The 27,717-nt window shown below is 51.8% G+C and overlaps 1 protein-coding gene across 1 annotated transcript in view; it reads right to left on the bottom strand.

The window, feature by feature from the left end:
• KMO (kynurenine 3-monooxygenase) overlaps positions 1–24,563 on the bottom strand; it is a 42,384-nt gene extending 17,821 nt beyond the window's left edge. Inside the window, exons 1-9 of the mRNA XM_065413611.1 lie at positions 24,510–24,563; positions 20,181–20,250; positions 15,399–15,496; positions 14,321–14,410; positions 13,413–13,461; positions 10,466–10,553; positions 8,884–9,049; positions 6,822–6,893; positions 5,000–5,121 (exon numbers count right to left, since the gene is read on the bottom strand). Of these exons, the coding sequence (XP_065269683.1) occupies positions 5,000–5,121; positions 6,822–6,893; positions 8,884–9,049; positions 10,466–10,553; positions 13,413–13,461; positions 14,321–14,410; positions 15,399–15,496; positions 20,181–20,250; positions 24,510–24,563 (809 nt within the window). The remainder of the gene's footprint in view (positions 1–4,999; positions 5,122–6,821; positions 6,894–8,883; positions 9,050–10,465; positions 10,554–13,412; positions 13,462–14,320; positions 14,411–15,398; positions 15,497–20,180; positions 20,251–24,509) is intronic.
• Positions 24,564–27,717: the final 3,154 nt, after the last annotated feature.

Below are 27,717 nucleotides of genomic sequence, written 5' to 3'. Positions count from 1 at the left end.
GAGCACTGCAATGCCAACTCCCTTTGAGGATCCAGGCCTAGATGCTCATGGCTGGGGCCCAGCTCCTGGACGCTTGGGACTGTGCCAGAGTCTCAGCTTCCATAAAAAATTACGTTCCCAGGCCTCCGGGGGCTGTGAAGTGACTCACGTGTAAGGGATGCAGCAGCATCTGCCTGAGCCTGCAACAACAGCGCTGAGAGGGCAGAAGCTGCCCCATTGATCTTGATGGGCCTTCGCCCCAGGACCCACTGCTCTGGCACCCTCGTCACCAGCGCAGCTGACAACTCTGTAGTGCAGAAGAAGGAGGGTGCGCTGGGCCAAGCCCCCCCAGCCAAGCAAACACACCCGCTGCGGCTGAGGTAAGTCCTGAGGGGGCCCTGCTGCCAGCCCTGCTGCCCCCAAGCGGAGGGGAGCAGGGAGCCTGCGCCAGTACCCGAAATATGCCATTGCAGGTTGGCTCATGGGCACTCCGGCATTGGGAGATCTGCCCAACGCAGGAGCGGGAGAGGGACATTGCCAGCGGGGAAGGATGGTCCAGTGGTTAGGGTATCAGCCTGGTATCTGGGAGATCCAGCTACAATACACTGCTCCGCCACAGTCTTTCTGTGTGACTTTGGGCAAGTCACTCAGTTTCTCTGTGCCTCAGTTTCCCACCTGTCAAAGAGGAGCTGTGAGGATAAGCACATTAAAGATGGTGAAACACTCAGATACTGTGGTGAGGGGGGCCTGCGATAGGCGTATACACCACCTGGGTCCTGAGAGCTAATGGGAGCGTCAGCCCTCAGCTAAGCTAGCCCTTGGCACCTAGAGGGGTGTTAAGTAGGTCAGTCAGCAGGGCCATCTGGGAAGGAGACTGACTTCCACACAAGGCCAGAAAGAGCTCCTGGAGGGAAACACCCTGGAGGGAGGCGGCTGGGCAGGCCTGCCTCTGAGGGGATGGCTACATGACACGTGCTGTGGTGCAGACGCTCGCTACAGCCATGAGAGGGGTGTTGTGTTGCTAAATCCCCTCCCGTGAGAGGCAGGCGCTAGGCTGATTCTCTGCCAACCCAGCGGTGTCTGCTCTGAGTTACCTCTTTGGGGGGTAGGTTTCCCCTGAGGGACGGAGCTAGGTCAGCCACATTTTAGGTGGAGGCCAGGCCTGCAAAGGAGCAGAGTATCTGGGCAGGACTGACTAGGCTCCAGCCCAGGAAGGGCCAAAGGGTTGAGGTTTGGGATGTGTTGGAGGACTGTGAATCATGGCCTGGAAGGAGGGGTGCAGTCCCAAAGCTCAGGGAGCCTGAGAAGAGTACAGGGACACAATGGGCCTGGGAAGGGCTGCTGACGGGGTCTGGTAGGAACAGGCCCAGGGAAGTAGCAGGGGGTGGGTCTGAAGAGATAGACAGTGCCTACTCAGTGCAGGGTTCCTAGGCTGGAACCCCGAGGGGAAGGGGGACCTGGGTTCCTCTACCAGCCACCAGGGAAGGTGGCATGAAAATCCCCCCGATACAAGGGGATAGGAACTTTTAAAAGCCCTGGGACGAGAAGGTGTTTGTGGCCTGGCTCCAGGCCGGACTTTCTGTTACCCTGAACGGATGGGGTGGAAATAAAACATGACCTGGCTGGACAGCCAAGTCACGAGGAGGGGCAGACCACTGCAGGGTCAGAGCAACCATCGGCCAGGGTGCTAGAGAGGAAAGAGCTGCTACCCCATGCTCAGCCACAAGGGGGTGCCCCAGCCAGGAGTCAACTCTTCCACAGGGCCAGGTAGGCACAATGAGGACATAAGGAGCCAGTTCTGAATCTGCAGGAGAGAATCTGGCCTGGTTACGGGTCCCCTGATTCTTATGACACACCTGCCCCAGCAGGTTGCTCTAGCTTGCACCAGCTAACGGGACCCAATGGGCAGTTGGAACCCATAACGCCCTTTCTGCTCTGGGCTGAGTGGAGTGGATGGTGCAGAGGGCAAGTTGGGCATCCCTTATGCTGTGCGGACTCTCGTCTGCCTTTTGGCCCCCACTGTCTTTCCCACAGGGCCCCTGCCTCATTCAGTGCTCAGGGCAGACTCGGCTCAGGAAATGAGGCAGCAATTCAATGCTTTGTTTTATTCTTGTTCTTTGGGGTGTTGTTTCTGCCTCGTTCCCAGTGCACTAGTGCCCCCTGGCTCTGAATACAGAAATATTCATTCCCTCATTCTCGGAGGAGCTTTTCTGTGCCACTTGTCACCACCTGAGTGCCTCCCCACCACTGCGGGAGAAAAACGAGTGGCCAATGTGGAAAATGTTCTCTGATGAAGTAACTCACTCTCCCACTAAAACAACAAGGAGTCTTTAAGGTGCCACCGGACTCCTTGTTGTTTTTTTGTGGATACAGACTAACACGGCTACCCCCTGATACTTCACTCTCCCACTAGTCTCCAGGGAAGGCAGTTGTGTAATGCTGGAGACTGGTCTGTAGGTGGCAGCAAAGATGCTCACATCACACTGACTTCTCTGGCACTCAGGGCCTGGTTAGGGGATATTGGAGTCAGCGACAGGTTTCACATATCTCATTGTTCTGCTAGCAAAAGGGCCATGTCAGGACCAGCCCAGCGGTATTTAAAAATGACACATAGATAATCAGCCCCCTGGGCGTCAAACTAGCCACCGAGCGAATGGGGAGCATGCAGTTAGTGGCCACCGGTGACAAGGTTGGTTTCCCAGCATCATGCAGAAATTCTGTGGCAGCGGCAGGGATGGAAGCCAGTTGTCTTAACCATAAAACTGTCCCTTCTCCTCTGGCAATCCCTGACTTATTCACTACGCATCTTCCAACTTCTGCAACAAATGAGACAGGGTCCTACAGACACCAGCCTCCTTCACTGCACAGCCCTGATTCAGTCCTGAGCAGGTCCATCCTTGGGCACTGAACGAAGCAAAGGTCTTGTTGCAAAACAGTATGTGATTATGTAATAATGACTGTGTTGTAATGCACATGCACAAGGGGGATGAATTAAGGTGGCTCAGCAACATTAATTCTGGCATTTCCTACCTTCGGAGAGCTTGATTTTGCAACTTTCTTTGGACATTGGTGGGGTTTTCTATGTAATTGTGACAGAGTTGGTATGTCCATATGAATTGTGTTCTCCGCTTGGTATTGTGTGCTGAACATGTCTGAACTTGCCCAAGGCAGCCTATTGAATGGCATTCCGGAGAGCCGCGCTGCCCAGAAAAGGAGTTTCACAGAAAAGTCACTAAGACAACAATCTGGGGTTATCAGCTTGACTGGCTCTCAACTACTGGCTCACCCCCATGGGTCGATGGGCTTTTCTACACGGATGGGGCAAATCTAACTGGGGAGGGGGCTGGAACCTTTCCGCTGAGCACATGGTTAACTTTTATTTTCTGAAGACCTGTAACTCATTAGTGCTTATGAGTAAAATGACTGTGGTTAAGACAGTCCTTGGCTAAGCCCTGTTCCTTCTTGCTTTCCTGCCATAGAATATCAGGGTTGGAAGGGACCTCAGGAGGTCATCTAGTCCAACCCCCTGCTCAAAGCAGGACCAACACCAACTAAATTATCCCAGCCAGGGCTTTGTCAAGCCTGACCTTAAAAACCTCTAAGGATGGAGATTCCACCACCTCCCTAGGTAACCCATTCCAGTGCTTCACCACCCTCCTAGTGAAATAGTGTTTCCTAATATCCAACCTAAACCTCCCCCACTGCAACTTGAATCATTACTCCTTGTTCTGTCTTCTGCCACCACTGAGAACAGTCTAGATCCATCCTCTGTGGAACCCCCTTTCAGGTAGTTGAAAGCAGCTATCAAATCCACCCTCACTCTTCTCTTCCGCAGACTAAATAATCCCAGTTCCCTCAGCCTCTCCTCGTAAGTCATGTGCTCCAGCCCCCTAATCATTTTTGTTGCCCTCCGCTGGACTCTTTCCAATTTTTCCCACATCCTTCTTATAGTGTGGGGCCCAAAACTGGACACAGTACTCCAGATGAGGCCTCACCAATGTCGAATAAAGGGGAACGATCACGTCCCTTGATCTGCTGGCAATGCCCCTACTTATACAGCCCAAAATGCCGTTCACCTTCTTGGCAACAAGGACTATGTTGTCCCTGAAGGGGTTAAACTAGAAGCCAGAGTGACCACAGGTAGATGGCGCTCTGGGGGGCTCAGGAGATCTGAGGCACTGGTTCCAGAGGCTGGAAACCAGAGTCCCATGTCTCAAGGATGGGCTCAGAAAAGAGATCAGAGCCTGGGATTGTATGTTATGGACCCAGAGCTGGAAATGGGGACTAGACTCTGCCCAGATCCAGCTACCTTGGAAGCACATGGGACCTTGTAGCTGGGTCTGCTTGCTACAGACTGATGGCCCTACACTGCAGTAATGGGCCAGGCTGGGACAGTGACAGTCTAGGTTTTCAGTAAAGAAAAATGGACAAAGCAGACATTCAATCATGTGCAGCCAAATGGCCCTCACGTGTGTTGTCACCCAGGGCCTTCAGATCCAGAGCTCCAACCCCTACCGTTCAGCTAAAGCATTAACTGTTAGCAGTAGGAGGCTGGTATCCCCAAAGTTTTCCAGTCACCAGAAGGGCATGTGATATACACCTGGCCAGTAGATTACGTAACTGGTAGACTGGAGTTGAATGCTGGGAATCAGAACTCCTGGTTTCTGTTTCTGGCTCTGGGAATGGAGTGTGGTCTAATGACTACAGACAACACAGCTTATCACCTGGTGAAGGGCAGCCTGACCTTCCGACTTGTTATGCCCATTGGAAGTACAAATCAGCCTTCAGTCTCTTCTCCTACCCATCCGTTCTGCAATATATCTGATGTCTAGAGAAATACAGAGATCCACTCCCAAAGAACCTGTAGTGTCCTGCATTTGTCACATGAGGCAGAGACCCTGCTGATTCGCACTAGAGCATGAAATCACCAGCCCTAGGTGAACACTCGAGTGCTCGACACATCCCTGTTGCTTTACGGCAGTGCGCTAATCAACAAAGAAACACCAGAAATAATACTTACGCTCCTATGAGGGGAATTGAATCTGGGAAGTAGGTTTGGAAGAAATCCAGCACTTGATCGCCTGTCGTGAGCCGTTCAAACTCCTCGAAGGGCATGAAGAGCGTGCACGTGAACGACTTATCCTGTGGGTTCAAAAGGATATTCAAAGAGATGCTGAGAGGGTGGAGATGAGCCCTGCACGCTTGGAGATGCAACACAGAGCTCAGCCGGGGACCCCAGCGAGGGAGGCAAACAGCTCAGCTTGGGAAGGGGGGTGAGGACTGCAACAGCTGCCCCATTTCCCCTCTTGCTGTTGTCATTGATTGTTTGTATCCTCATAGTGCCCACAACGGTCGTCTCGGCATGTGCCAAGCGCCGAGGAGAGGCCTGTCCCCGAGCGCACACAAGCCGCAGACAGGGAGCAAAGGTGGGAGAAGGCGCTAGAGCACAGATGGGTCATGGCCATGACTTGGTAGAGCAGGTGGTGGCGGGTATTGCTTCTACATATGTGCTTGGCTGTATTTCTATTGCAGTGGGAAACCCAGTGGGGGTTGGTTGGTTGGTTGGGAGGCACTTGTGGTTACAGGGGAGTTGGGGGAGCAGAGAATGGGAGAAGTGGGAAAGGAGGAAGTGGAGCTCAGTGCTGGGGTGCATCAGTGCTGGTGAGGCTGGCAGGAGGAGGATGCTGTCCTGTGAAGCAGGACGGGGGAGGCCTGTTAGGGAGGGGGATATTGGAAAGGCCCAGTTTGCTCGCCACGTCCTCTGCCAGGAGGATGGGCTGGCTCTGGCTTGCGCCTGCCAAAGTCAGTGACCAAACTGCCACTGCTTTTAAAGGAACAGGAGCAGGTCCTTTGCCTTTGTCTGAACCTGCATTATGGAGCATTCTCTTCGCCCATGTGCCAGGGCTGGAATCCCCAGCAGACCCAGCTGTCTAAAGAACATTTATCATTGCACCAGGTGTACAAATGCAAAGTGCTGCTTGGACTTGGCTGTCTGCCCATGTGCATTCATGGTCATAGCTTTTCAGGGCAGGAGGGAGCGCTCTAACCTTCTGCGGAGCACAGGCCATATACTGAATGCAGCCCACTGGAGGGCAGCTTGGACCTCGTCTCTGTTCTCCTTACCTTGGAGTAAAGGAACTGAACCTAGTACCGTGTTCCATAATACGCCTTCTCCAGCCATGCACAGGTGGGCCCATGGCCAGTCTCAGCCTCACGTTCTGGGACCAGGCACCATGGCCAAGGTCACCAGAAGGGTTGGTGTGAGGGTGCAGCACAGCCAGGGGAACTCTGACAGTGCGGGCATTTGCCATCAGGAGTTTCTAAAGAGGAGTTGGGTTAAAGTGCTGATGAGCTGCAGGGAGGATCTGGGCTGTATCTGCACGGGCTAGGTGTGTCCTGCCAGCCTCTGTGGGGCTGCCGTTTCCACCTCCACCTGTTCCTCCCCCACTCACGCATTGCTAGACCACTTGCTAGCAGTGTGTTATCCCCTGCAGACAGGCCCAGCTTTGTGTCAATCGGGAGTCAGGCCCTTTCACACAGGGTCTGCACTTTCCTGGTCTGTTCCACAGAGGGTCAGATTGTGGTTGGCCTTTACGTGGGAGTGGTGCACAACTGGGAAAGGGCACGAGAGACCTCTCCCCACCCCATCATGGCCCCCGTCAGCGGCAGAGCACGGATTCAGGCTGTGGGCCTCCCTGGGTTAAAGAGTGCACCCCGCTCACCATGGCAGTGCTAGGGTCTGCGTGTCTCCCCAAGCCCCCTCCCAGCCCCAGAGCTTCTGCAGGAGCCAGGCCTGGAGCCGTCCCTGTGCCCCGAAAGGATTGGCAATGGTGGGTTCTTACCAGGTTAGGCAGCGCTATCATCATGAAGGTGTTCCTGGGCCAGATGTGAAGGTAATTCTCTTCCATGGCAAACTGAAAGGAAGGGACTGGTCAGTGTCTCGTTAGCAAGCCTGTTACCCACAGATCACCCCTGCAGAGAGGCAGGCAGGGCAGAAGGAAACTGCACCATTTATAGGTGGTAAAAGCCTTAGCAAGCTGGATCGTTTCCCTGTCATCCCCACCCCACTCACTCCTGCCTCTTCCTTAGGGTTGCCAACTTTCTAATTGCACAAAACCGAACACCCTACCCCCGCCCCCTGCCCCGAGGCCTCTCCCCTGCCCCTTCTCGAGGTCCCGCCCCTGCTCACTACATTCCCCCTCCCTCGGTGGCTCGCTCTCCCCCACCCTCACTCACTTTCACTGGGGCGGGGACAGGGGGTTGGGGTGCAGGAGGGGGTGAGGGCTCTAACTGCGGGTGCAGGCTCTGGGCTGGGGATGAAGGATTTGGGGTGCAGGAGGAGGCTTCAGGCTGGGGGGTGGAGCCAAGGGATTCGGAAGGTGGGAAGGGGCTGCGGATTGAGGCAGGGGGTTGGGCAGTGGGAGGGGGTACAGGCTCTGGGCTGGGGGTGCGGGCTCTGGGGTGGGATTGGGGATGTGGGGTTTGGGGTGCAGGAGAAGGCTCCAGGCTGGGGGTGGGGCCAAGGGATTCGGAAGGTGGGAAGGGGCTGCGGATTGAGGCAGGGGGTTGGGCAGTGGGAGGGGGTACAGGCTCTGGGCTGGGATTGGGGATGTGGGGTTTGGGGTGCAGGAGAAGGCTTCAGGCTGGGGGGTGGAGCCAAGGGATTCGGAAGGTGGGAAGGGGCTGCGGATTGAGGCAAGGGGTTGGGCAGTGGGAGGGGGTACAGGCTCTGGGCTGGGGGTGCGGGCTCTGGGGTGGGATTGGGGATGTGGGGTTTGGGGTGCAGGAGAAGACTCCAGGCTGGGGGTGGGCCCAAGGGATTCGAAGTGTGGGGGGGGCTGCGGGTTGAGACTGGGGTGCAGGAGGGGATGCAGGCTCTGGGGTGGGGCCGGGAATGAATGGTTTGGGATGCAGGAGGGGGCTCCGGGTTTGGGGGGGCTCAGGGCTGGGGTAAGGGGTTGGGGCACGGGCTTACCTCGGGCAGCTCCCGGTCAATGGTGCAGTGGGGCTAAGGCAGGCTCCCTGCCTGTCCTGGCACTGCGCTGCTCCCCAGAAGCAGTCAGCAGTAGCTCCGGCTCCTAAGCGAGGGAGGCGGAGGCAGGAGGCTCCGTGTGCTGCTCTCGCCTGCAGGCACTGCCCCCCCCCCAGCTCCCATTGGCCATGGTTCCCGGCCAATGCGAGTGCGGAGCCGGTGCTCAGGGTGGGGGCAGCGCAGCACCGCCGACAGGACTTTTAACGACCTGGTCGGCAGTGCTGATCGGAGCCACCAGGGTCCCTTTTCGACTGTCGAAAACTGGATGCCTGGCAACCCTACTCTTCCTCCATTTGCAATCATTAGTGCCCCTCCCTAGTGGTGTCCTAGGCTGGCTGCTGACATCACCACCTACTGGCTTCCCGGAGCCAGGGCAGCACTTCCTTCCTTTTTCCTTCAGCACCAGAGACTGACTGCAGGAGCCCTCCCCCAGAAGGAAAGGAGCTGTCAGTTCAGTGAAAGCTGCGTCTAATTCCAAGCACTGGTGGGAGAGGAGGGCGTGCAGAAGGGCCTCTGTGGGTCCTAAGGTCTCCCCCCAGGGATGCTCAGGTATTGAGCAGAGCCCAAATACTCACTGTTTGCAAGTCCTGTGCTAACAAGCAATTTCCTTATGCTACCACCTGTTTTAAAGCCGAGATTCACTGGTTCTACCAGCTCTTACGGATCCTGTGATAATCTTGAAAACAGGAACATTGCAGTGATGTCTGTCTGAGTCTGCAGGGAGCCTGAAATAATAGCTCTGAGAGGTGGGACCAGCCCCATCCCTCCTCGAGAGCCAACATTCTTAAAAGGGATTTCTAGAAGGGTTGCTGGACCAGGGACCAGGGACCAGGGCGTTACAGCAGAGCGCAGGATGGAGGGTGGCTACTTACATCCCCATCCTTGGGTGGGATGGTCAACTCCATGTACCCATGAGGAATGTACACATGGCTGTAGTTAAAGCATGTTTGCCGCATGAACTGCTTTCTGACTGTAGAAAAGGCTCCATCGCATCCCACTATGAGGTCACAAGTGACTTCCATGGGTCTTTGATCAGGTCTGAAAAACAAGAGAAATCATTAGAATGAGGCTGCAGGACTTTGGCCTGGACCAGTGAACTCCCACAGCACCAGCGGCCAGGGTGGATGGGCCGTTTGTACTCTGATGAAGAGGTGTCGAAGGACTCTTCTGGACTCCATTTTTTGGTACTGTTTTTAGCCTCTAGGTGTATGAAGAGACTGTCTGATCAATGCAGATTTTATAGAGTTCAAGGCCAGATGAGGCCATTGAGTCTGACCCCCTGCCTATCACAGGCTGTTACATTTCACCCTGATACCTGTGCTGAGCTCGGTGACTTGAGTTAGACCAAAGCACTTCAGGCCTCAGAGACTCAACTGTTGTGCGCCACAGGCAGTGAGCAGGAGAGAGCGAGGTGCAGGGCCATCCAGAGGGGGGGGCAAGTGGGGCAATTTGTCCCAGGCCCCGGGCCCCGCAGGGGCCCCGCGAGCCCTGGCTGAGAATCCCTTTCCTCACCTGGCAGCGGTCTGGGTCTTCGGCGGCGGGTCCTTCAGTGCTGCCGAAGACACTGAGCAACTGAAGGACCAGCCGCTGCCGCAGACTCGGAGCGCCGCCCGGTGAGTACAAGTGCTCCCCCGCTTTGCCCCAGGCCCCCTGAATCCTCTGGGCGGCCTGGCAAGGTGCCACCTGCACCCGAGGCCCTGCAATGGAGGAGGTGAGACATGCCCAGGTGATCCCCGCAGGCAGCCTATGCCCCATGCTGCGGAGGAAGGTGCGGAACCCCAGGTCCCGGCCGTCAGTTAATAAGCTCTGGGGGTGGAGTAAAGACTTAGTCTGTAGGTTATTAAAGTTGGTGTTTGTGAACTAGCCGCCACAGCTTTTGTAAAAGGCTTCTGTTTACAGGGTGACCTAGCGCTGACAGCAGCCGCCAGCGTTTCAGGGCCGTGCTGGGTTTGATACCGTATGTCACACCCAGCTAGAACAGTGTGTATTTGAATACCCAGACAGACACCACAGACACCTTTGCACAATGGCCACTAAGGTCCCCTCCCAGGAGGACACACACGTCATAAATCTGGCAGACTGGTTCAATGCTGATGATGCCGGGGTGTGATCCAAACCTGCCGGGTCACAGAAACCAAGTCATCACCTTAACTCGGGGGAGACTGTCTAGCCAGGACATGGACGGAAAACTAAAGGTGGCAAGACAAACATGTTGGTTACTTGCAGAAACAAATAAATCCACATGTCTGGCTTATTGCTGATGAAGTTGCTTTGGCGCTTTTCAACTCTTCATGAAAACTGCTGCAATGTCTGAGTCTTCACAAACCTGACATCAAGGGTCAGCTCAGAAATAACAAACTGGTTGTGAACAGACTTGCCCAGTTGTTTGTTTTGATTAATTATTAGGCAAAAGCTCTATGAAGAGAGCACTCTCAGGGACGGGGCCTGCTTTACCCTTGTAAGGTTAATAGCCCTGATTCAACGTGGCAGCGGAGCAGCTTGTGTCCAAAGTACAACGTAGCGTTGGGGTACTTCTCAGCAGCTGTGAAAAGAAAAGAAGTTTCAGTGTAATGGATTGTGCTAGCCCAGAGAGTGTCGCTGAAGTATGGAGCCTTTCATCTCTTTGATCAAATTAGATTCCTTCTAGTGGGGGGGAGAGGGAGATTTTATGGTTAAAACTTGTGAAAAGTATTTACTAAGTGCAATACATCCTGGCAAAGTATTCTTGTTCCCCGAGACAATCTTTAGATACTGCCATGACTCCTGTCCCTGCGCTATAGGAATCATCACAGAGACAGGGCCTGTGTGACCCCCCAGCAGCCAATGGCAGATATGTGCATGCATCTGAGGGCAGAATGTGGCCACCCAGCTGTATGGCTGACACGTAACCACTTTGTAACATGCTGCAAGTACTGACTTTTTTCCTAGTAATGTTAAATCACTCCATGTTGCATTCCAAACTCAGTGTTCAGTTCAACTCAGTAGAATGCAAATACACTGAAGAGATGGGTTATTTAGCTTTCCTGTCAACTTTCTCCTTATTTATACACAAAGCAGATCATTAGGAACAGTTCAGATTATCTCACCCAATCTTCAACATCCCCCCACCATCAAAATCCCCTGTGATATCAGCTGTTTTTCAATGAATGTCTAATCTGTCGGCTCAGTTTCCATGTGCGTCAGGATGCTGTCTCTCAGAGCTAGTGCTTTGGAAATCAGTCCTTAAAACAAATTTACATATCAGGGCCACAGAACTTTGTTTTAAATGCTGCTGCTAGTTTCTCCCTTAAAATGTGTTCTAGGTGCCAGACCAAAACGCGGGGCGTTTGGAATCCTAAAGCCTACTTCCACAATGGCCACGGACTGGGAGGGAGAGCCTGGCCACATAATTCAGGGCCAAATTTTCAGAAGGGCCTGCTAATTCTGGCACCCGGTTAGAGACAATTAGGCAGCCCCAAAATGAGGCACCCCAAAGTTTGTAACAACTTTTGTAACATTGGCCCTTACTCTCTCTAGTCCAAGTTTATTCCTCTGTCAAACAAGCACACTATTTTCCTACCATAGAGGTGTGCTGGGGGGAGGGGGGTTAATGTTTGTAAAATGCCTTTCTACTTTCAGATAGAAAACACTCTAGATAAGTTTTAAGTATTCTTCAAGACGTGTCTTCAAAAGCTACATGTTAGTCTGTAGTTGTAGACTCTGATAGTGGCTTCTGACTATCGTCAAGAGACCCAGAACCCTTGGAGAACCAGAGCAGCATTTTGGAAACTTAACCCACTTAAAACTTATGGCCCCTTGTTCCCCCGGACCCAATTGGGTCCGGGGGAACAAGTATCGCAATAAAGAAGCCTGTACTCATATCCGCCTCCGGGTCAACCTGCTCCTTCTTCTAACTTTATATTATTATTTTAATTACAAATATTTACATTGTAAAAATAACAAACAAAAGAGACGTATTTTTCATTTCACCTCATACAAATGCTGTAATGCAATCTCTTTATCGTTAAAGTGCAACTTACAAATGTAGATTTTTTTTGTTATATAACTGAACTAAAAAACAAAACAATATAAAGCTTTAGAGCCTACAAGTCCAGATGTTCGCTTAGCATTGTTGTAGCTGGAGACACAAGATATTTACATGCCAGATGCACTAAAGATTCATATGTCCCTTTATGCTTCAACCACCATTCCAGAGGACATGCGTCCATGCTGATGACGCTCGTTAAAAAAATAATATGTTAATTAAATTTGTGACTGAATACTTTGGGAGAGAATTGTATGTCTCCTGCTGTTTTACCCGCATTCTGCCATATATTTCATGTTACTGCAGTCTTGGATGATGACCTAGCATATGTTGTTCATTTTAAGAACACTCTCACTGCAGATTTGACAAAAGGCAAAGAAGGTACCAATGTGAGATTTCTAAAGATAGCTACAACACTCGAACCAAAGTTTAAGACTCTGAAGTGCCTTCCAAAATCTGAGGGGGACAAGGCGTGAAGCATGCTTTCAGAAGTCTTAAAAGAACAACACTCCGATGCGAAAACTACAAAACCCAAACCACCAAAAAGGAAAATCAACCTTCTGCTGGTGGCATCTGACTCAGCTGATGAAAATGAACATGTGTCGGGCCTCACTGCTTTGGATCTTTATCGTGCAGAACCCATCATCAGCATGGACGCGTGTCCTCTGGAATGGCGGTTGAAGCATGAAGGGACATATGAATCTTTAGTGCATGTGGCATGTAAATATCTTGCGACACCAGCTATAACAGTGCCATGCAAACACCTGTTCTCACTTTTAGGTGACATTGTAAACAAGAAGCGGTCAGCAATATCTCCCGTAAATGTAAACAAACTTGTTTGTCTTAGCAATTGGCTGAACAAGAAGTAGGACTGAGTGGACTTGTAGGCTCTAAAGTTGTACATCGTTTTGTTTTTGAAAGCAGTTATTTTTTGTACATAATTCTACATTTCTAAGTTCAACTTTCATGATAGAGAGATTGCACTACAGTAGTTGAATTAGGTGGATTGAAAAATACTATTTCTTTTGTTTTTTTACAGTGCGAATATTTGTAATAAAAATAAATATAAAGTGAGCACTGTACACTTTGTATTCTGTGTTGTAGTTTTTGAAATATTTAATTTTGTAATTTTTGTAATATTTGAAAATGTAGAAAACATCCAAAATATTTAAATAAATTGTATTCTATTATTGTTTAACAGCGTGATTAATTGTGCTATTGATCATAATTAATATTTTTAATTGCACAATTAATCGCGATTAATTTTTTTAATCACTTGACAGCCCTACTTTAAATCCTTGATCCAACCCTAGATTCCCTTAGGTAGGACAAAGTGAAAACGGGCTAGGAGCACTCAAAAAAGGCCAGGACACTTACCCGTTAGCAGCTCTTGGTTTAAATTTGCTCTGTCCACAGAGAGAATGTACTGCAGGAAAACAGTTTTAGGAAGTGAGTATTTCTGAAGCACTTTTTGCACAAAATATTAGAAGGATGACATGATAGGCAGCAGTCCTGCAAACACTGACATGGGTCCTTACCTGTAAACACATGAGCTGTCTCGCTGACGACGAGACAAGGCTCTGAACCTTCTCCAGTTTTTCAAGCTGTTTTAGGATGTGAGCCCCCGAACTGTACACAGTCGTCCAGCAGTGCTCTCTTTGCTATGGGGGGAAGTGGAGGGGGCAGCAGGGCTGGGGGAAGGGAATGCTGGGTGAGGCAGGGAGACTGCATGTGGGGAACGCAGGGAGAAAGAATGTGGTGGAGCAGAAAGACTGGGTGTCAGGGCTGGTGGCTGAGAGGAGATGGGAATGGGGTGGGCCCACCGGGGGGGATCGCAAGGCATAGGAAATTGAAGCCATGTTTTCACAGTTGGATTGTGAGAATCAAACCATGGGGACAGTTTTTGTGAGGACCCAGAGAAGTTAAAATATTTGTGTTTTACGGTCGCAAAAAACGTTACAATGTCCCTTGGCCACAGGATATATTTTGCACTAAAGGCAAAACAGCCAAAATATGTACTTTGTTCCATCATTATGGTGCCGAAGGTGTACAGTCCCTTCCCTGAGGGCTCAGAGCGCACCCCCAGCAAGACAGGGTGCAATGGAAAATGCAGAGAGGGGGATAAGGAAGGTTTTGTGCATAATTACTGTTCACTCACTCCCCAGGGCATCCTTTCATCCACACAGGCTGGATGCAATCCCTGACCATTACACAGTGCTGTAACACCTGTCCAGTGAACGTAAACAAAGGTCCCTCCCCCCAGGGCAGCTGTGGAAGGAAAATACCTGGCTCTTTGTTCCATAGGGGATGGAATATGTGTTTCCTGAGGGCTTGTGTATCCTCCTGGCCCGCATGGGGATGCCTTTGGCCACAATCTGAAATCAAAAGGGAAGAGATCTCCATTACCTTCAGCTCCGATACCGAGGCTGAGAGGCCAGTGTGTGACTCCCTGAAGCCCATTAAGTCCAGTGGGACCTAGGCCCAGCGAGTCAGGGATCCCTAATCTGGCCCTGGCAATGTGTGTGCTACGCTATAAAACTGCTGCATCTCACTGAGACAATTAGCTGCCGGCTCCTTCTAATAAAAATCCCAGGCAAGTTGGTTTGGCTCGAAAAGGTCTGTAAAGCTCCCAGTGCCTGTGTGGGAATCCGAGCCAAGGGGCTGCGCTGGGATACAAGCTGTGCATGATCTGGGCTTTAGTCTCCCCTCGGATCTGAAGCGGCACAAGCCTGAGCAGCTGCAGCTAGACCCCACTCAAGCGGGCTGTGCAAAGCTCATGGCATGCTGCGGGCCTGAGCCAAAGCCCAGTGAGGTCTCTGGAAAGGCTCCGATTTCCATGGCCTTTGCAGCAGGCCCTGGGCTGAGGATATATGGGAAAATTCAGCTCTATCCCTGGCTGTCTGGGGGCCTAGACCTGAAAATCAGCCCCACGGTTCTGCTCCCTGGTACCAATGCCCCCACCTGGCTTACTACGGATGATGCTTCCACTGACATCATACTTGCCCTCCCCCCATCCTTACTCCTCCTAGGGCTCTGGGCTGCCGTGAAGAGCAAGTGCTCTCTCTCTAGGTCCCCTGGCCCGACAGCAGAGTGCCAGCTGCATGGCCTCAGCACACGCCTGCTCCTGGGGAAATGGGACCAGCAGAGGAGCGCCAGGCGCCTGGCATGCAGGAGACGTGGTGATGATCTCAGGAGGCCGTGCCAGTGAACAGCTTTGGTGTATTCACATCTCCCGGGTAACGTTAGGGAGAAGCACGGCTATGGCCTGTCCCTAGGGCTTCGAGCTGCTCCCAGCCAGACAGCAACCGAAATGAGGTCATCAGGCATTCGCTTAACAATACTCGAGGGAGGCAGTGAGACTACCTGCTCTTCCATCCCAATGGCCTTGAGGGCCTGGCGTCCTCTGTGAGACAGCGCCAAGTTGATGCTCCTGCCGCGAGCAGCTCTGGCGACGCGGCAATCTGAAAGGAAACAGCAGCTGCAGTTTGTCCCTTGTGCGGCCCTGGCTCGTGCGCAGAGGAAAGGCTGTGCACGGGGCATACGGCTGGCCAGGCAGGAGCCTCAGCAAAGCCTTACGCTAGCCTCCGACGAGACCAGGAGTTTATTCACACACAGCTTCACCAGACTGAGGTTCCTGCAGCAGCACGAACACTTCCCGCCAGTGGCAGCTCCAACGCCATCCCGCAGACATGCGCATGGGACCTGAGGCGGCTACGCCATGGCAGGAGACTGGCCTCAAGCACGCTTTCTGCCTCCCAGCCCAGTGGCACCTTCCCCCACCCTTCCCCAGGGAGACTCTGGCACACTCCTCGCTTCCTGGAGGGCAAGTACGTAGCCTACTAAGGACCTGACCTTGCCCCCTTGATGCCGGCTGAGCAGGACCTTACCCCAGGACTAGCCCCATGGCGTTACTCTCAGGACAAAGGGCCACTGGGCATGAGTAAGGCAGCAGACGCAGACTCCAGGGGCCTGGTCCCAGGCAATGGAAAGACTCCTCATCACTTCAATGAGCTTCGGATCAAGCTCTTAAAGCATGCACGTTTCACGCTGCTGTGTGAGGTGAGACCAATCCTGCAGCCCATGCTTGGCCCAGGTCCCAATGGCTCCAGACGGAGGTTGACTGAGTGGAGCTGGTCAGTAGAGGCCTGTTTTTACAGTGAACTATCCTCTTGATTCTCCCACTGAGGAACCAGAGTACCCCCCCCCCACCCCAGTCTGTGACCTTGGCTCTCTGAGGGTGGCAGTTCAGCGATGCTGGAGGGCCAAAGAGGGTGCGACAAAGATTTGGGGTTGGCTTTGCTTCACGAGTGTAGCTGTTACTTCAAGTCAGTGACATTGCTCGCTTGTTTTTCTTGTGTGTGCTGGTGCTTGAGCGAGGTACCCAAGGTGCTCCCAGACCGCAGCACCAGCCCAGCACACCCCGGAGTGAGTCAATTCAGTCATTGCTTTGAATCTATTTGAACGGTTATTTTTTGACAGCTGCACTGTTAGCGGTAAACCACCTTTGTGTGTGTTGTCGGCTCTTACAGAAGCGGATGGACGCTCCCTCCACAGCTGTGGCTGGAGCCGAGTAACGTGGAAACATGCAACCCTGGATGTAAAAACCAAGTTCTCTTTTATGCTGCATTCAGTGTGTCCATTTCCTCTGCAATTCAGCTTATGCCAGCAGAGCTGAGAGCAGCCAATGAGCATCTTGCTGCTCCCAGCCCTGTGGGAGCGGGCGGCAGCTCTCCTGCCCCTAGCTCAGGGAGATGGGCAGAGTTGTGGAGAGTGGGCTCTGAGGCCTGCCTAGGGCAGAAGCCATGCTGAAAGGGACCCCAAAGGGAGCTGGAGACGAGCCAGTCAAGGCAGCATTTGGAAAGAGTCCATTGGAAGAGCTTAGGAGGTGACAGGTGGGCAGGACACTAGACTGTGATTGAATGCTGAGGGGAAGGAGCCACTGGCCCCGGCCCAGCTGTGCAGCAAAAAGAAACAGTATTACAGAGCAGGGCCGCCCAGAGGATTCAGGGGGCCTGGGGCAAAGCAATTTCGGGGGCCCCCTTCTATAAAAAAAAGTTGCAACACTATAGAATAGTATATTCTCGTAGGGGCCCCTGCGGTGCCCGGGGCAAATTGCCCCACTTGCCCCCCCCGGGGCGGCCCTGTTACAGAGGCTTGGTTAGCTGTTTGTAAGGGTGGCTGATCAGCATGGATAAAGCAAGGGGAACCAAACCAAACCAGACTCACTTCCTCTTTGGTTGAATGCACACTGGGGGAATCTCTGTCTCAGAGTTTTCAGCGAAGCATACCGAGAGCTCTTCCCGCCATCAGCGCTTGGCTCCACCAGCTGAAATATGCAGGCTGGGATGGCTAGCCAGATCACTGTGCAGAACAGCTCAGGGCTGAGTGTGGAAGGCCTTTCAAAGTCTTTTACCAAAGAGGTACAGCTCTGTGCACAGTCTTCGTGCTGCTGAGGAACGGGTTTGGCACCCCCAGCATCCTAATCCTCTGTCAGTGATGTTCTCAGGCAGTCTGGGAACACAGGGGCAATTGGGGGCCCATCAGTGGTAGGGCCCATCAGGTGGTTCTGTGTTTTTACCAACCCATTAGCATCTTGGCCTCGTAGCTGCGCACTTAGTTTCCAGCATGTCCTATGACAGCAAAAGCTCTGGGAGACAAACCAGCTTTACTAACTCCTCTGGACGGACGAGCCCCTGATCTTTGCCTGGATTAGGTGCTGGTTAAACCTTTGTGGTGTCTTCAGTGTTCACCCCCAGACTGAAGCATGCCTAGCTGAATGTGTTTGTCTGGAGCACCCTACACGACTACTATGGTTTCAGGTGAGCTGGAGACCGAATGCTAACATCTGCTTGGTGTCACTTCTGTGCACGTTGAGGTTACCCAGCACAATGGCGGTCCCCTCACTGTGACAGAGAGACCGTACATTAGTTCCTCCTGGGAAGTTGGCACCATTCCACCTACAGGTCTGCAGAGCATTAGGTTTGAGCTAGGGACAGCAGGAGCAAGGGCTGTGCAAGCTTCCCCAGGTAACTGCCAAGCTGCCTCGCCCTGACTTGCGGCAAGCCTTGTCCACCATGAGCAGAGTCCATTTGCAGAGAAGTGGTTCTGGAACATGCACAATGTTAACTTGGACAAGGAGGAGACAAACCGAGGGTGCTTTTGCAACCTAAGGGTGTAATCCTGCAAACATTCAGTACTGGGGGTGGTGCTGTGAGTAGCTCCATTGGAGCCTGAAACTGCCCTGGTAAGACGATTTATGCTCAGTAGCAAGCTTCGTGAAGACGTATGACTATTCAGCTGACCTGGACTCTTTGTTTTAAAGGAGAAGCAGAACAGCATCAGCAGCATGTAATGGAGTCCCATCAGACGTGATTTTTAAGTCAACTTCTAGTTCCTGGTACAGGAGAACCCAAGCCAATAAATATCACACGTGTTTATTTTTTCAGTCTATTCTGAATGCCTTTAGCACTATATACTATTATAGGTGTCCATTAGCAAAAGGTATGGTGTAACCATACTCCACTTTCCTACGCCTGGTCTACATTGGGTGGGTGGGGGGAGGAAAACGAGACTAGTGTATCTGAAGTCGACGTATCTTAGGTCGACTTCCCTCACTTCCTCACGGCGCAGGGTTGACTGCCGCCGCTCCTCCGTCGACTCCGCTTCCGCCTCTCGCCGTGGTGGAGTACAGGAGTCGATGGCAGAGCGATTGGGGATTGATCGCTACCCACCGATCCGGCAGGTAGCGTAGACGTACCCTTAGTTTTGCTTAATGGCTTTTAAGTAACCAGTAATCTTTGCAATTTTTTGGAAATGAACCAAGGTAGTGCATGTGTTTGCCTCTGGGGGAAGAGGGGTCCTCTTCCTCAGCAAAAATATACCTGGGGTGCTCATAACATCTCCAAGGAAGAGGGTATGCATTGTGGCGCTATTTACTGCAGCTTACCTTATGTTACACCATCAGCTGAGGCAGTACTGCCAGGAATTGCAAAAAACAGGGTTTTATCCATATCCCTCTAATATTAGCTGGTCTTTTGCCAATCAGTTAGATGCATGTATGGGTTATAGCACATCTGTGAGCCTCTAGGAAGATCCCAGGTTAGCTCTTGGAAGTGCAAAGACTAAGGGTACGTCTATACTTACCGCCGGACCCGGAGGTAAGCAATCGATCTTCTGGGATCGATTTATCGCGTCTTGTCTAGATGCGATAAATCGATCCCGGAAGTGCTCGCCGTCGACGCTGGTACTCCTGCTCCACGAGGAGTACGCGGAGTCGACGGGGGAGCCTGCCTGCCGCGTGTGGACCCGCGGTAAGTTCGAACTAAGATAGTTCGACTTCAGCTACGTGAATAACGTAGCTGAAGTTGCGTATCTTAGTTCGAAGTGGGGGGTTAGTGTGGACCAGCCCTTAGTCGGCTCACTGCTGTAGTTGAGAAACTGACTCAGCAGTACCGGGTATTCATTCACTCGTATGAGCATATCCTCTTTTCCTGATGCTTTGTGTATATAAGACTTTAGACACCATTACAATTAGCCTTGTCCTTAGTGAAAACTTGTTAGAGGACTTGTTACCTTTAAAAGTTAAACACAAGCCCTGGGTGCAATAACTTCCTCTTGCAGCATCTGTGCCTCTTGCAGCTCTTTCTCCACATAGCATTGGGAATGAGGGGAATGGAGTATTCAAACCTTGCACGACCTTCAGCCTTGACAAACCCAGAGAGTCAGCAAATAATTCTACAGCGTTAATCAATCATTCACTGCCAGTGTTCTGGTACAGCTTCTGCATCAAGATACACATCCTGTAAGGAGCCCAATTTGTCAAACTTGGGTGTTCAAATCAGCCTTACAATAGGTGCATAAAAAGAAGGGCACCTGTAAGTGCCACAGTTCTGACAGCTGGGTTCATCATGTTACTTGCACATTCGGAAAGGCACATTGCGGAGTAAATGCTAGCATTTCAATCACGCATGTTCAGAGTGAAAGCAAAGGAAATATTCTAAAGACACATTTTCAGATTCTGTTTGTTCCACAGTCTTTACCCATAACATTCCTTTCCCCTCCCCACCTCACTCCCTTTTAGGAGGTGGTGGAAATAAAGAAGTGATCAGATTATTAATAGTGTAATTATCGTAAGATGGGGCTCACCTTCTCTGGCTTCATACATATCAACTTGGAACCCTCTTCTTGCAAAGAAACAGACATTTAAAGCACCCACCTACAAGAGAGTTACAGAAATACGTTACAGTTATAGAACAATTTCCTTGCAGAGACTCTGAATGTGCTTTGCAATTGTAAACATGCAGCATCACTGACAGGCAGCTTCTTATAGAGAGGACGGTGACAACCAACTGGTACACAGCTCAGCAGGAAATGGGGCATCTTGACCATGTACCCGAGAGACCTCTTCTCCTAGGAAAGGTGCCCTAGAATCCCTAACATGCATACAGGGTAGCTAGGACTCGGTGGTCAAAGATCCCTTCACACTAAGTTGCACTGAAATTTAGGCCTTGTCTACACTCAGGCACACACCCCTGATTCAGCAAGCAGTGTAACTGCACCAGTGCTGACTTCTACATGTAGGCAAGGGCAAGCTGGAGTTTGCACCAATTGTCAAGCCCCTGTTTACCTACCGTGAGAGAATTTAGGGGGTTTCTCTTGTAAACTGACTCCAGGGAACCTATGACTGGCTAACTTTGCCTAGATGCTCAAAGTGCTACAAAGGCAAATCTAGATCGTATATTGCCCATACACCATGCTTTTGACTGTTGCTGTGACCTAAGAACCTCTTAAGGCCAACTGGCAAAAGCATGCAGAGCGGTTACAGGAATTTCCTGCGTCTGCCATGTACATTCCTGTTCACCAAAGAATGATCTCAAGTGAAAGCCGGAGTCACATTGGTTATGAATAGCATCAAGAAATGTATGTGCAGATACTAGATAAGGAATCATACATTGATACTGAAAATATGTTCTTAAAGTCTGTATCAAGGTACTGGTCACAGCAAAGGTGAAAAACAGTTTCTCTGTCAGACAAGAGATGGTTCCGGCTATCAGTTTATATGTAGACGGAGTATTGTCTCATTCACTATGAGTCTTGTATCACCAGTCTGGACTGCATGCAAATGAAGGATTGAGGGGACGTCAAGAAGAGAAACTAACAGGAAGAGAAAAACAGCAGGTGTGGGGGAGAGAGAGCCCTGTCTAGAGCTGCACATCAGAGGTTGGCTCCACTATATTTGTGAGGCAAAGAAGACATGCTGGCATCCTTCACTGAGAAAGTAAAAGGCCAGTGACTTTGCTTCATGAAAATGGGGGCTCAGCCAGACTTGGTTGGAAACGCTGGAGAGAACTTTGGGTGTGATAAGCTTTTTTAGACAAGAGAGTAACTCGTTAGTTACGTCTAGTCTTTAAAAAGCATGTTGTGATTTGTTTCATACATAACCCTTTGTTGCCAATATTCTTACTCACTATCACTTGAGTCTCTAGTCTTTGATAATAAACGTAGTCTTGATTTCCACTACAAATATATCTCAGTGCCAGTGTGTTAAGCAAAGTGCTGGTCCTGAATTGAAGCTCACAAATTGGCATGTCCTGTTCCTTTGGGAACAGCAGGCCTGGTCATTCAGTGAGTGTGCAGTGGATAAGGAGCTGGACACTGCCACGTATTCAGGCATTGGCGTGTGCCCGTCACTACCTGGACGGAGAGCAAGGCCTGCGGAGGCCTGGAAGGCTGTGCTATGCTGCCAGAGGCTGGTGGTTTCAGGGCACTGAGCCCTGGCAGGCACAGACAAGACTGCTTCATGCGAAAGGCAGATGGTGGAGAGGTGCCTAACAACCTGGGAAGCGTCCACAGCTGCTGCCCTTGTTTTCTGCATATCCATCATCATTTTCCACAAGGTCTGCTACAAATCCATGCCAGAAGACAACCCGGACCCTTTGTTACAGGGCTCTGTTCCACTGACTTGGCTAGTCAAGGAGCAAAGATCCGGCAAACATGTCAAATCTGCCTTCATGCTACTGTCCCCCACGTACGTTATCCTACAGCATTTGATTTTAAGTTCAAGGAAAAGGGAGATCAATAGCAGGGAGGAGACATGAATTTCATTATTATTATTGGTTTCAGAGTAGCAGCCGTGTTAGTCTGTATCCGCAAAAATAACAGGAGTACTTGTGGCACCTTAGAGACTAACAAATTTATTAGAGCATAAGCTTTCGTGGGCTACAACCCACTTCTTCGGATGCATATTATTATTATTATTGTTATTTCTTTCTTTGTATTACTGTCATGTAGGGGCTCTAGTCCTGGACCAGGCCACCCACTGTGCTAGGTGCTGCACCAGTGCAGAACAAAGGCAGTCCCTGTCCCAAGATATGCACAATGTGCCCAAGATGTGTATAAGACAAGAGACAACACATGGATACAGACAGATTGGGGGAGCACAAGGAAACAACCGATGATACCATCTAACTAGACCGGAGAGACCCAGCGTGGGGGAAGGAATGCACCAGCAGAGTGACTTGTGTGATGGCACGAAATGCACATTAGTGCCACTATTCTTTGGACGGGGGGAGGGGCGGGGGGAAATAGGAGGACAGGGGGGGGGAGGGTCAGGGGTGGAGTGAAGTGGGAGGCTACGTGGGGGGGGGAGGTTTGCACACATGCAGAGGGCAGGGCACTGCAACTCAGATAGGATGGCCCACCACCCTGTTCCCTGCTCTCCTGAGGCTTCAGCAGCGACAGGATTGGCTGGGGCTGGAACCATCTGGTGATGATGTGAGAGGCTCCAGCTCTGTAGCAAATATGAGCCCTGCATGGGGGGAAATACTTCCTCTGATTGGCCACCTGCCCCACTGCCCTGCCTCCTGGAGCAGAGCAACCAATCAGAGTTGCTGTAGGAAGAGTTCTCTCTCCACCCAAAGCCATTCTTACAGGAGGGGAGGGGGGAAGCGAAGAGCCAGCAGCTCAGGGCAGCCCCACTTCCCTCCCCACCCTCCTGTGAGCAATGGGGATGGGATGTGTCTTCTGCTCCTCCCTCCATCCTCCTGCACACCACCTAGTAGGGGCAGAGGGGGGACAAAGAGTCCCTGGAGCTGCCCCCCCCCATCGTCAGTCCTGAAGGGGGGAGAGGGGACTCTGCTGCAGTACAGGCTTGGGGGGGGGGTGAAGAACCCCAGGAGGAGCACTGGGGGGGATGGGGGGCAGGATTAATTTCTGGGCAGGCAATGGAAAGACATGGGGTGAGAGTTCCTGCAGAATCCCCCTGCCAATACATTCATTGTCACCCCCATTCCAAGGGTGGGCCAGGGGAGTTCAGCAATCCAGGCAGAAGGGTAAATGTTAGGCTGAAACATCTGTAACAGCTGCAAAGGGGTGGAGGTCTGTGTAAGGAAACAGTCGAGTCCCTGTTATTGTTGTTTAAATGTTATTTAGGCAACACTCCAAATCCTGCTGACACGATTCTGGGTTGTATTCGGTTGGAAGTTTGTTCCCTTTGCATGAGGCTGACTGGGAGCTGTGACTAACACTTACAGTCAGACAACAGTCCTGAGGTGTAACGCTGTGTAAAGCTTTCTGAGGAGCCAGAACATGGCCTGTGCGGCCTCCTAGAGTTCAGCTGCGATGCAGAAAAGGGGCCTGTGATGGCAAAAGTTTATCCCCAGCACTTGTGAGGCAGACCAGGGACTGCCAAATGTTGCACTGCCAGGTGTCAGCAACACACGTCCACCGAGTCCCAGGCAGGGAATTTCCTCTGGGAAAATGGCAGGGACACTGTGCGGCAAGTGTGGCTTTTCACGCCCAATCCTGGCACTTGTCTCACCCTAGTGTGTTACTCGTTCACAAGCTCTTTCTGCCTAAAAGATGTTCTTCAACAGCCTCTCACTCAGCTCCCCCGTAGAAAGGTGCGACCCAGCGAACACAGCAATGCATGTGGTGCAAAGTCCTGTCTGCACAAACACGCTAGGCACTGCCCCCAGCAGTAGCTCCACTGAACCCATTCTAGCTTCCAGGCTTCTTCGAAAAGAGCCGGTGCCTTAATGAAGGCAGAGGGCTAAAAAGTAGCAGTGAGGTTTAAACTCACCAGCTGAGGGGTTATTCCCTTCGTTTACAAAGCACAGACAAGCAAATCCTGCAGCAAGCAGGCAAAAGAGCTGGTTGCATTTCAAACGCTTGCAACTATCACTAGCAGCTATTCCCAACAATCACACCTCACCCAGGGGCAGCTGCCTTGATCAGAGGAGCCCAGTTTTATCAGTGGTAGCTGCAGCCTGCCCAATGATTTTCACTCTGAAAGCTGGGCCTGAACTGACCAGTTACACAACCCAAACACCAATCACTTTGCTACAGCTCTTCACATTTTCAGGTCTTGCTAAGAATGACTTGCCCGGCAGTCTGTTCTCATCCCATGCCACAGTCCTGGATCCCTTCTGAGCAAACACAATCAAACCACAACAGAGATAAGGGTGAGTTTCTTACCAGACCACCTCCAACAATGGCTACTTTCCCCTTCTGAATGTCAGTGGAATTCATGATTGCAACAATCTCACTACAGCATGGTTTTTGCACTCTTCTGTCCCCTGAGAGACTAGTGACGCTGCTCACCCTGTTACACAAATGTGCTGCATTTGCCAGAGAGCAAAAGAGGGGAGGGGGAAGTAGGCAGTCTAGTCATGCTCTGATTCACCTTCCTTGGTTAATATTCAGGTTTTACTCCAACCTCAAACTCATAATTGGATCAGCTCTGACCATGTGACAAGGCCAGATCCGGCCAGAGGGCCCAGCTCTGCTCAGGTACCTGGGTGGGGAGAGGATGTTATTTACAGTGGTGAGTTGCAAACACAAAGGTATCTTTGAAATTTCCAAGAGTCTATTGTGTGACTGCTGTGCTGCATATGTAATCCACACCCCTTCTGGGTGTGGTGTTCTGGCCTATCTAGTGGGGGGTGGGGGAGAAAAGAGGGAGAGAGAAAAAAGTCTGCTCTACAGTCTTAGCTAACGGGCAGTTGGCTTTTAGCTCATGCTGTAGAGCAGGGGCGGGCAAACTTTTTGGCCTGAGGACCACATTGGCAGGGCCGTCCTTAGCCATAGGCAGAACAGGCAGCCGCCTAGGGCACCACGCTACCTGGGGGCACCGCTCTGCCTGGAGCCCGGACAGACGGGAAGCAGTGGAGCATTTAACAGCAGGGCTGCTGGGTCCTAGAGAGTGCCGAATGCAGCACAGTCTGAGGGAGGGGATTGGCTGCTGGGGTCTCTGGGAAGGGGAGGGGAGGGGTGGGGGAAGGAACTCACCTGTGAGTGTGACTCTTTCCCCCAGCGTGAGGTGAGGCAGGCTCGGCAGCTCTGGCACCAGTATCCTTTGTTGTCCCCCATAATGTCCATTCTTCTCCCCCGCCCCCACCGAACGGAGCACTCCCCCTTTCTCTCCCCCCCCCCAAGGAGCACCCTTCTCTCTCTCTCCTCCCCTCCGGCAGGGCTGGGTTGGGTGAGGTGCTGGGTGGGGTGGGGAGTCTGGCTGGCTGCCTGCTGAGGAATGAAAGTGAAAGTAACTCACTTCCTCGGCAGCCAGCCAGGATTGAAATGGTCACACATGGCTGGGCTGGGGATAGCCAGATAGCATGTGTGAAAAATCAGGACAGGGGGTTGGGATAGGGTGAGCAGATGTCCCACTTTTATAGGGACAGTCCCAATTTTTGGGTCTTTTTCTTATATAGGCTCCTATTACCGCCCCCCCCCCCCCACCCCCTGTCCTGATTTTTCACACTTGCTGTCTGGTCACCCTAGGTGTGGGTAATTGGTGCCTATATAAGACAAAGCCCCAAATATCGGGACTGGCCCTATAAAATCAGGACATCTGGATCTGGTCACCCTAGCTGGGGAGCGCGTCTCTCCCCCGGGCTGGCAGCGATCCATCTCATCCCGGGGGAGCTGCGCAGGGCAGGATGAGCTGCGGTGGCTCCGTGGGTGCCCCGTCCCTGAGATCAGATGCTGTGCTAACTTCACCATGGTCCATGGGGCTGGCGGTGGTGCCCATTGGCATGTGATCGGACCTGAGGGTTTGCTGCTGCTGTTGCCATTCTGCACCCCAAGCAGCGAGCAGCGGCACCCAGGAGCCGGCAAACAGGGCTGCTAACAGGGGAGTTTAAGTGGGAGTTTACAGGGGGAGGTGGAAGGGGAGGCAGGAGGGCGCGGTGTTCGGTGTGCTCTGTTTCCCCATAGCAGCCATGAGCCTAGCGGTGGGGGACACAATGCAGATGATTGTATGTGACAGCTGCGGTATGTACATGGTTCTAGCAGGGGCGCCTGAACAGAGGTATGTCTGTATGAAATGCTGCCTAATAGAGCTGCTAGAAGAAAAGATCCAAGGTTTGGAGATGCAGGTAGATACCCTGGTAGAGTTTAGAAGGGGATTCGAGCAGCTACTGGAGCAAAGGCAGGGAGTGGCGGAAGGGGAATGCTCAGGGGCACAAGTGGAAGCAGAGGCTATGGTCTGTGAGGGGGGAATGTCGGGGGGAGAACAAGAGCAGTGGAAGCATGTGACCGTGAGAAGCAGGCCAAGGAAAAGGAGGGCTAGTGAGGGGGAAATAGAACTCAGGAACAGGTTTGGGTGTTTGGATAACGAAGAGGGGAGGCAGCAGGCGGTAACTGATGGTGGGAGGCAGAGGAAGAAGAGAAGAGCGGCTAGTCCAATAGAGAGAGGGGAGGAGTTGATGGAGACAGCATCAATACTTAGCCCGGGGAGGATACAGGATGGCACTAGGGGGACTATAAGGGAAAATAGAAACAGACAGGAGTTACGACTACAGGGAACAGGGGATAGATTAGTAGATCGCACTGTCACCAGGCAAAGGCAGGTTTATGTGATTGGACTCCTTACTGAGGAGGTTAGACAGGCCTGTGACCAGGGCGGACCCAGAAAACAGAAGGGTGTGCTGTCTACCGGGCGCTAAGATACGGGATGTGGACCTGCGGTTGAAAAGGATCCTAAAAGGAGCAGGTAAGAACCCCTTGATCGTCCTTCACGTAGGAACGAATGACACGGCTAGGTTCTCGCTAGAGAGAATCAAGGGAGATTATGCCAGGCTGGGGAAGACGCTTAAGGAAGTCGAGGCTCAGATTATCTTCAGTGGGATTCTGCCTGTTCCTAGAGAAGGACAGCAAAGGGCAGACAGAATTGTGAGGATAAATAGCTGGCTAAGGGAGTGGTGCTATAAGGAGGGCTTTGGGATGTATGGCCACTGGGAGGCTTTCGGGGACAGACAGCTGTTCTCACGGGATGGACTTCACCTGAGTAGGGAAGGAAATAGACTTCTGGGAGGGAGGCTGGCTCATCTCATCAAAAGGGCTTTAAACTAGGAATTTGGGGGAGACGGTTGGGAGATGTCCAGTTAATCTCCACGCCAGATTCCAACACTGAAAAGGAGGGTGAAGAGATAAGCACAGATATAGGTAGGGGAAAGGGATTGGACATAAGAAGGAGGGTGCGGATGGACAGTACGGGGTCCGTACCAAATTGCATAACTAATGGGAGAAAGGATAAACAGCATACGGTAAGATGTTTATACACCAATGCAAGAAGCCTAGGTAACAAAATGGAGGAATTGGAGCTCCTGGTCCAAGAAATGAAACCGGATATCGTAGGAATAACCGAAACGTGGTGGAACGGTAGTCATGACTGGAGTACAGG

This window comes from Emys orbicularis, chromosome 11 (genome assembly GCF_028017835.1).
Source record: "Emys orbicularis isolate rEmyOrb1 chromosome 11, rEmyOrb1.hap1, whole genome shotgun sequence".
Classification (NCBI taxonomy): domain Eukaryota; kingdom Metazoa; phylum Chordata; order Testudines; family Emydidae; genus Emys; species Emys orbicularis.
The sequence above is the reverse complement of the archived record's forward strand: the minus strand, read 5'-3'. Positions and strand labels throughout refer to the sequence as shown.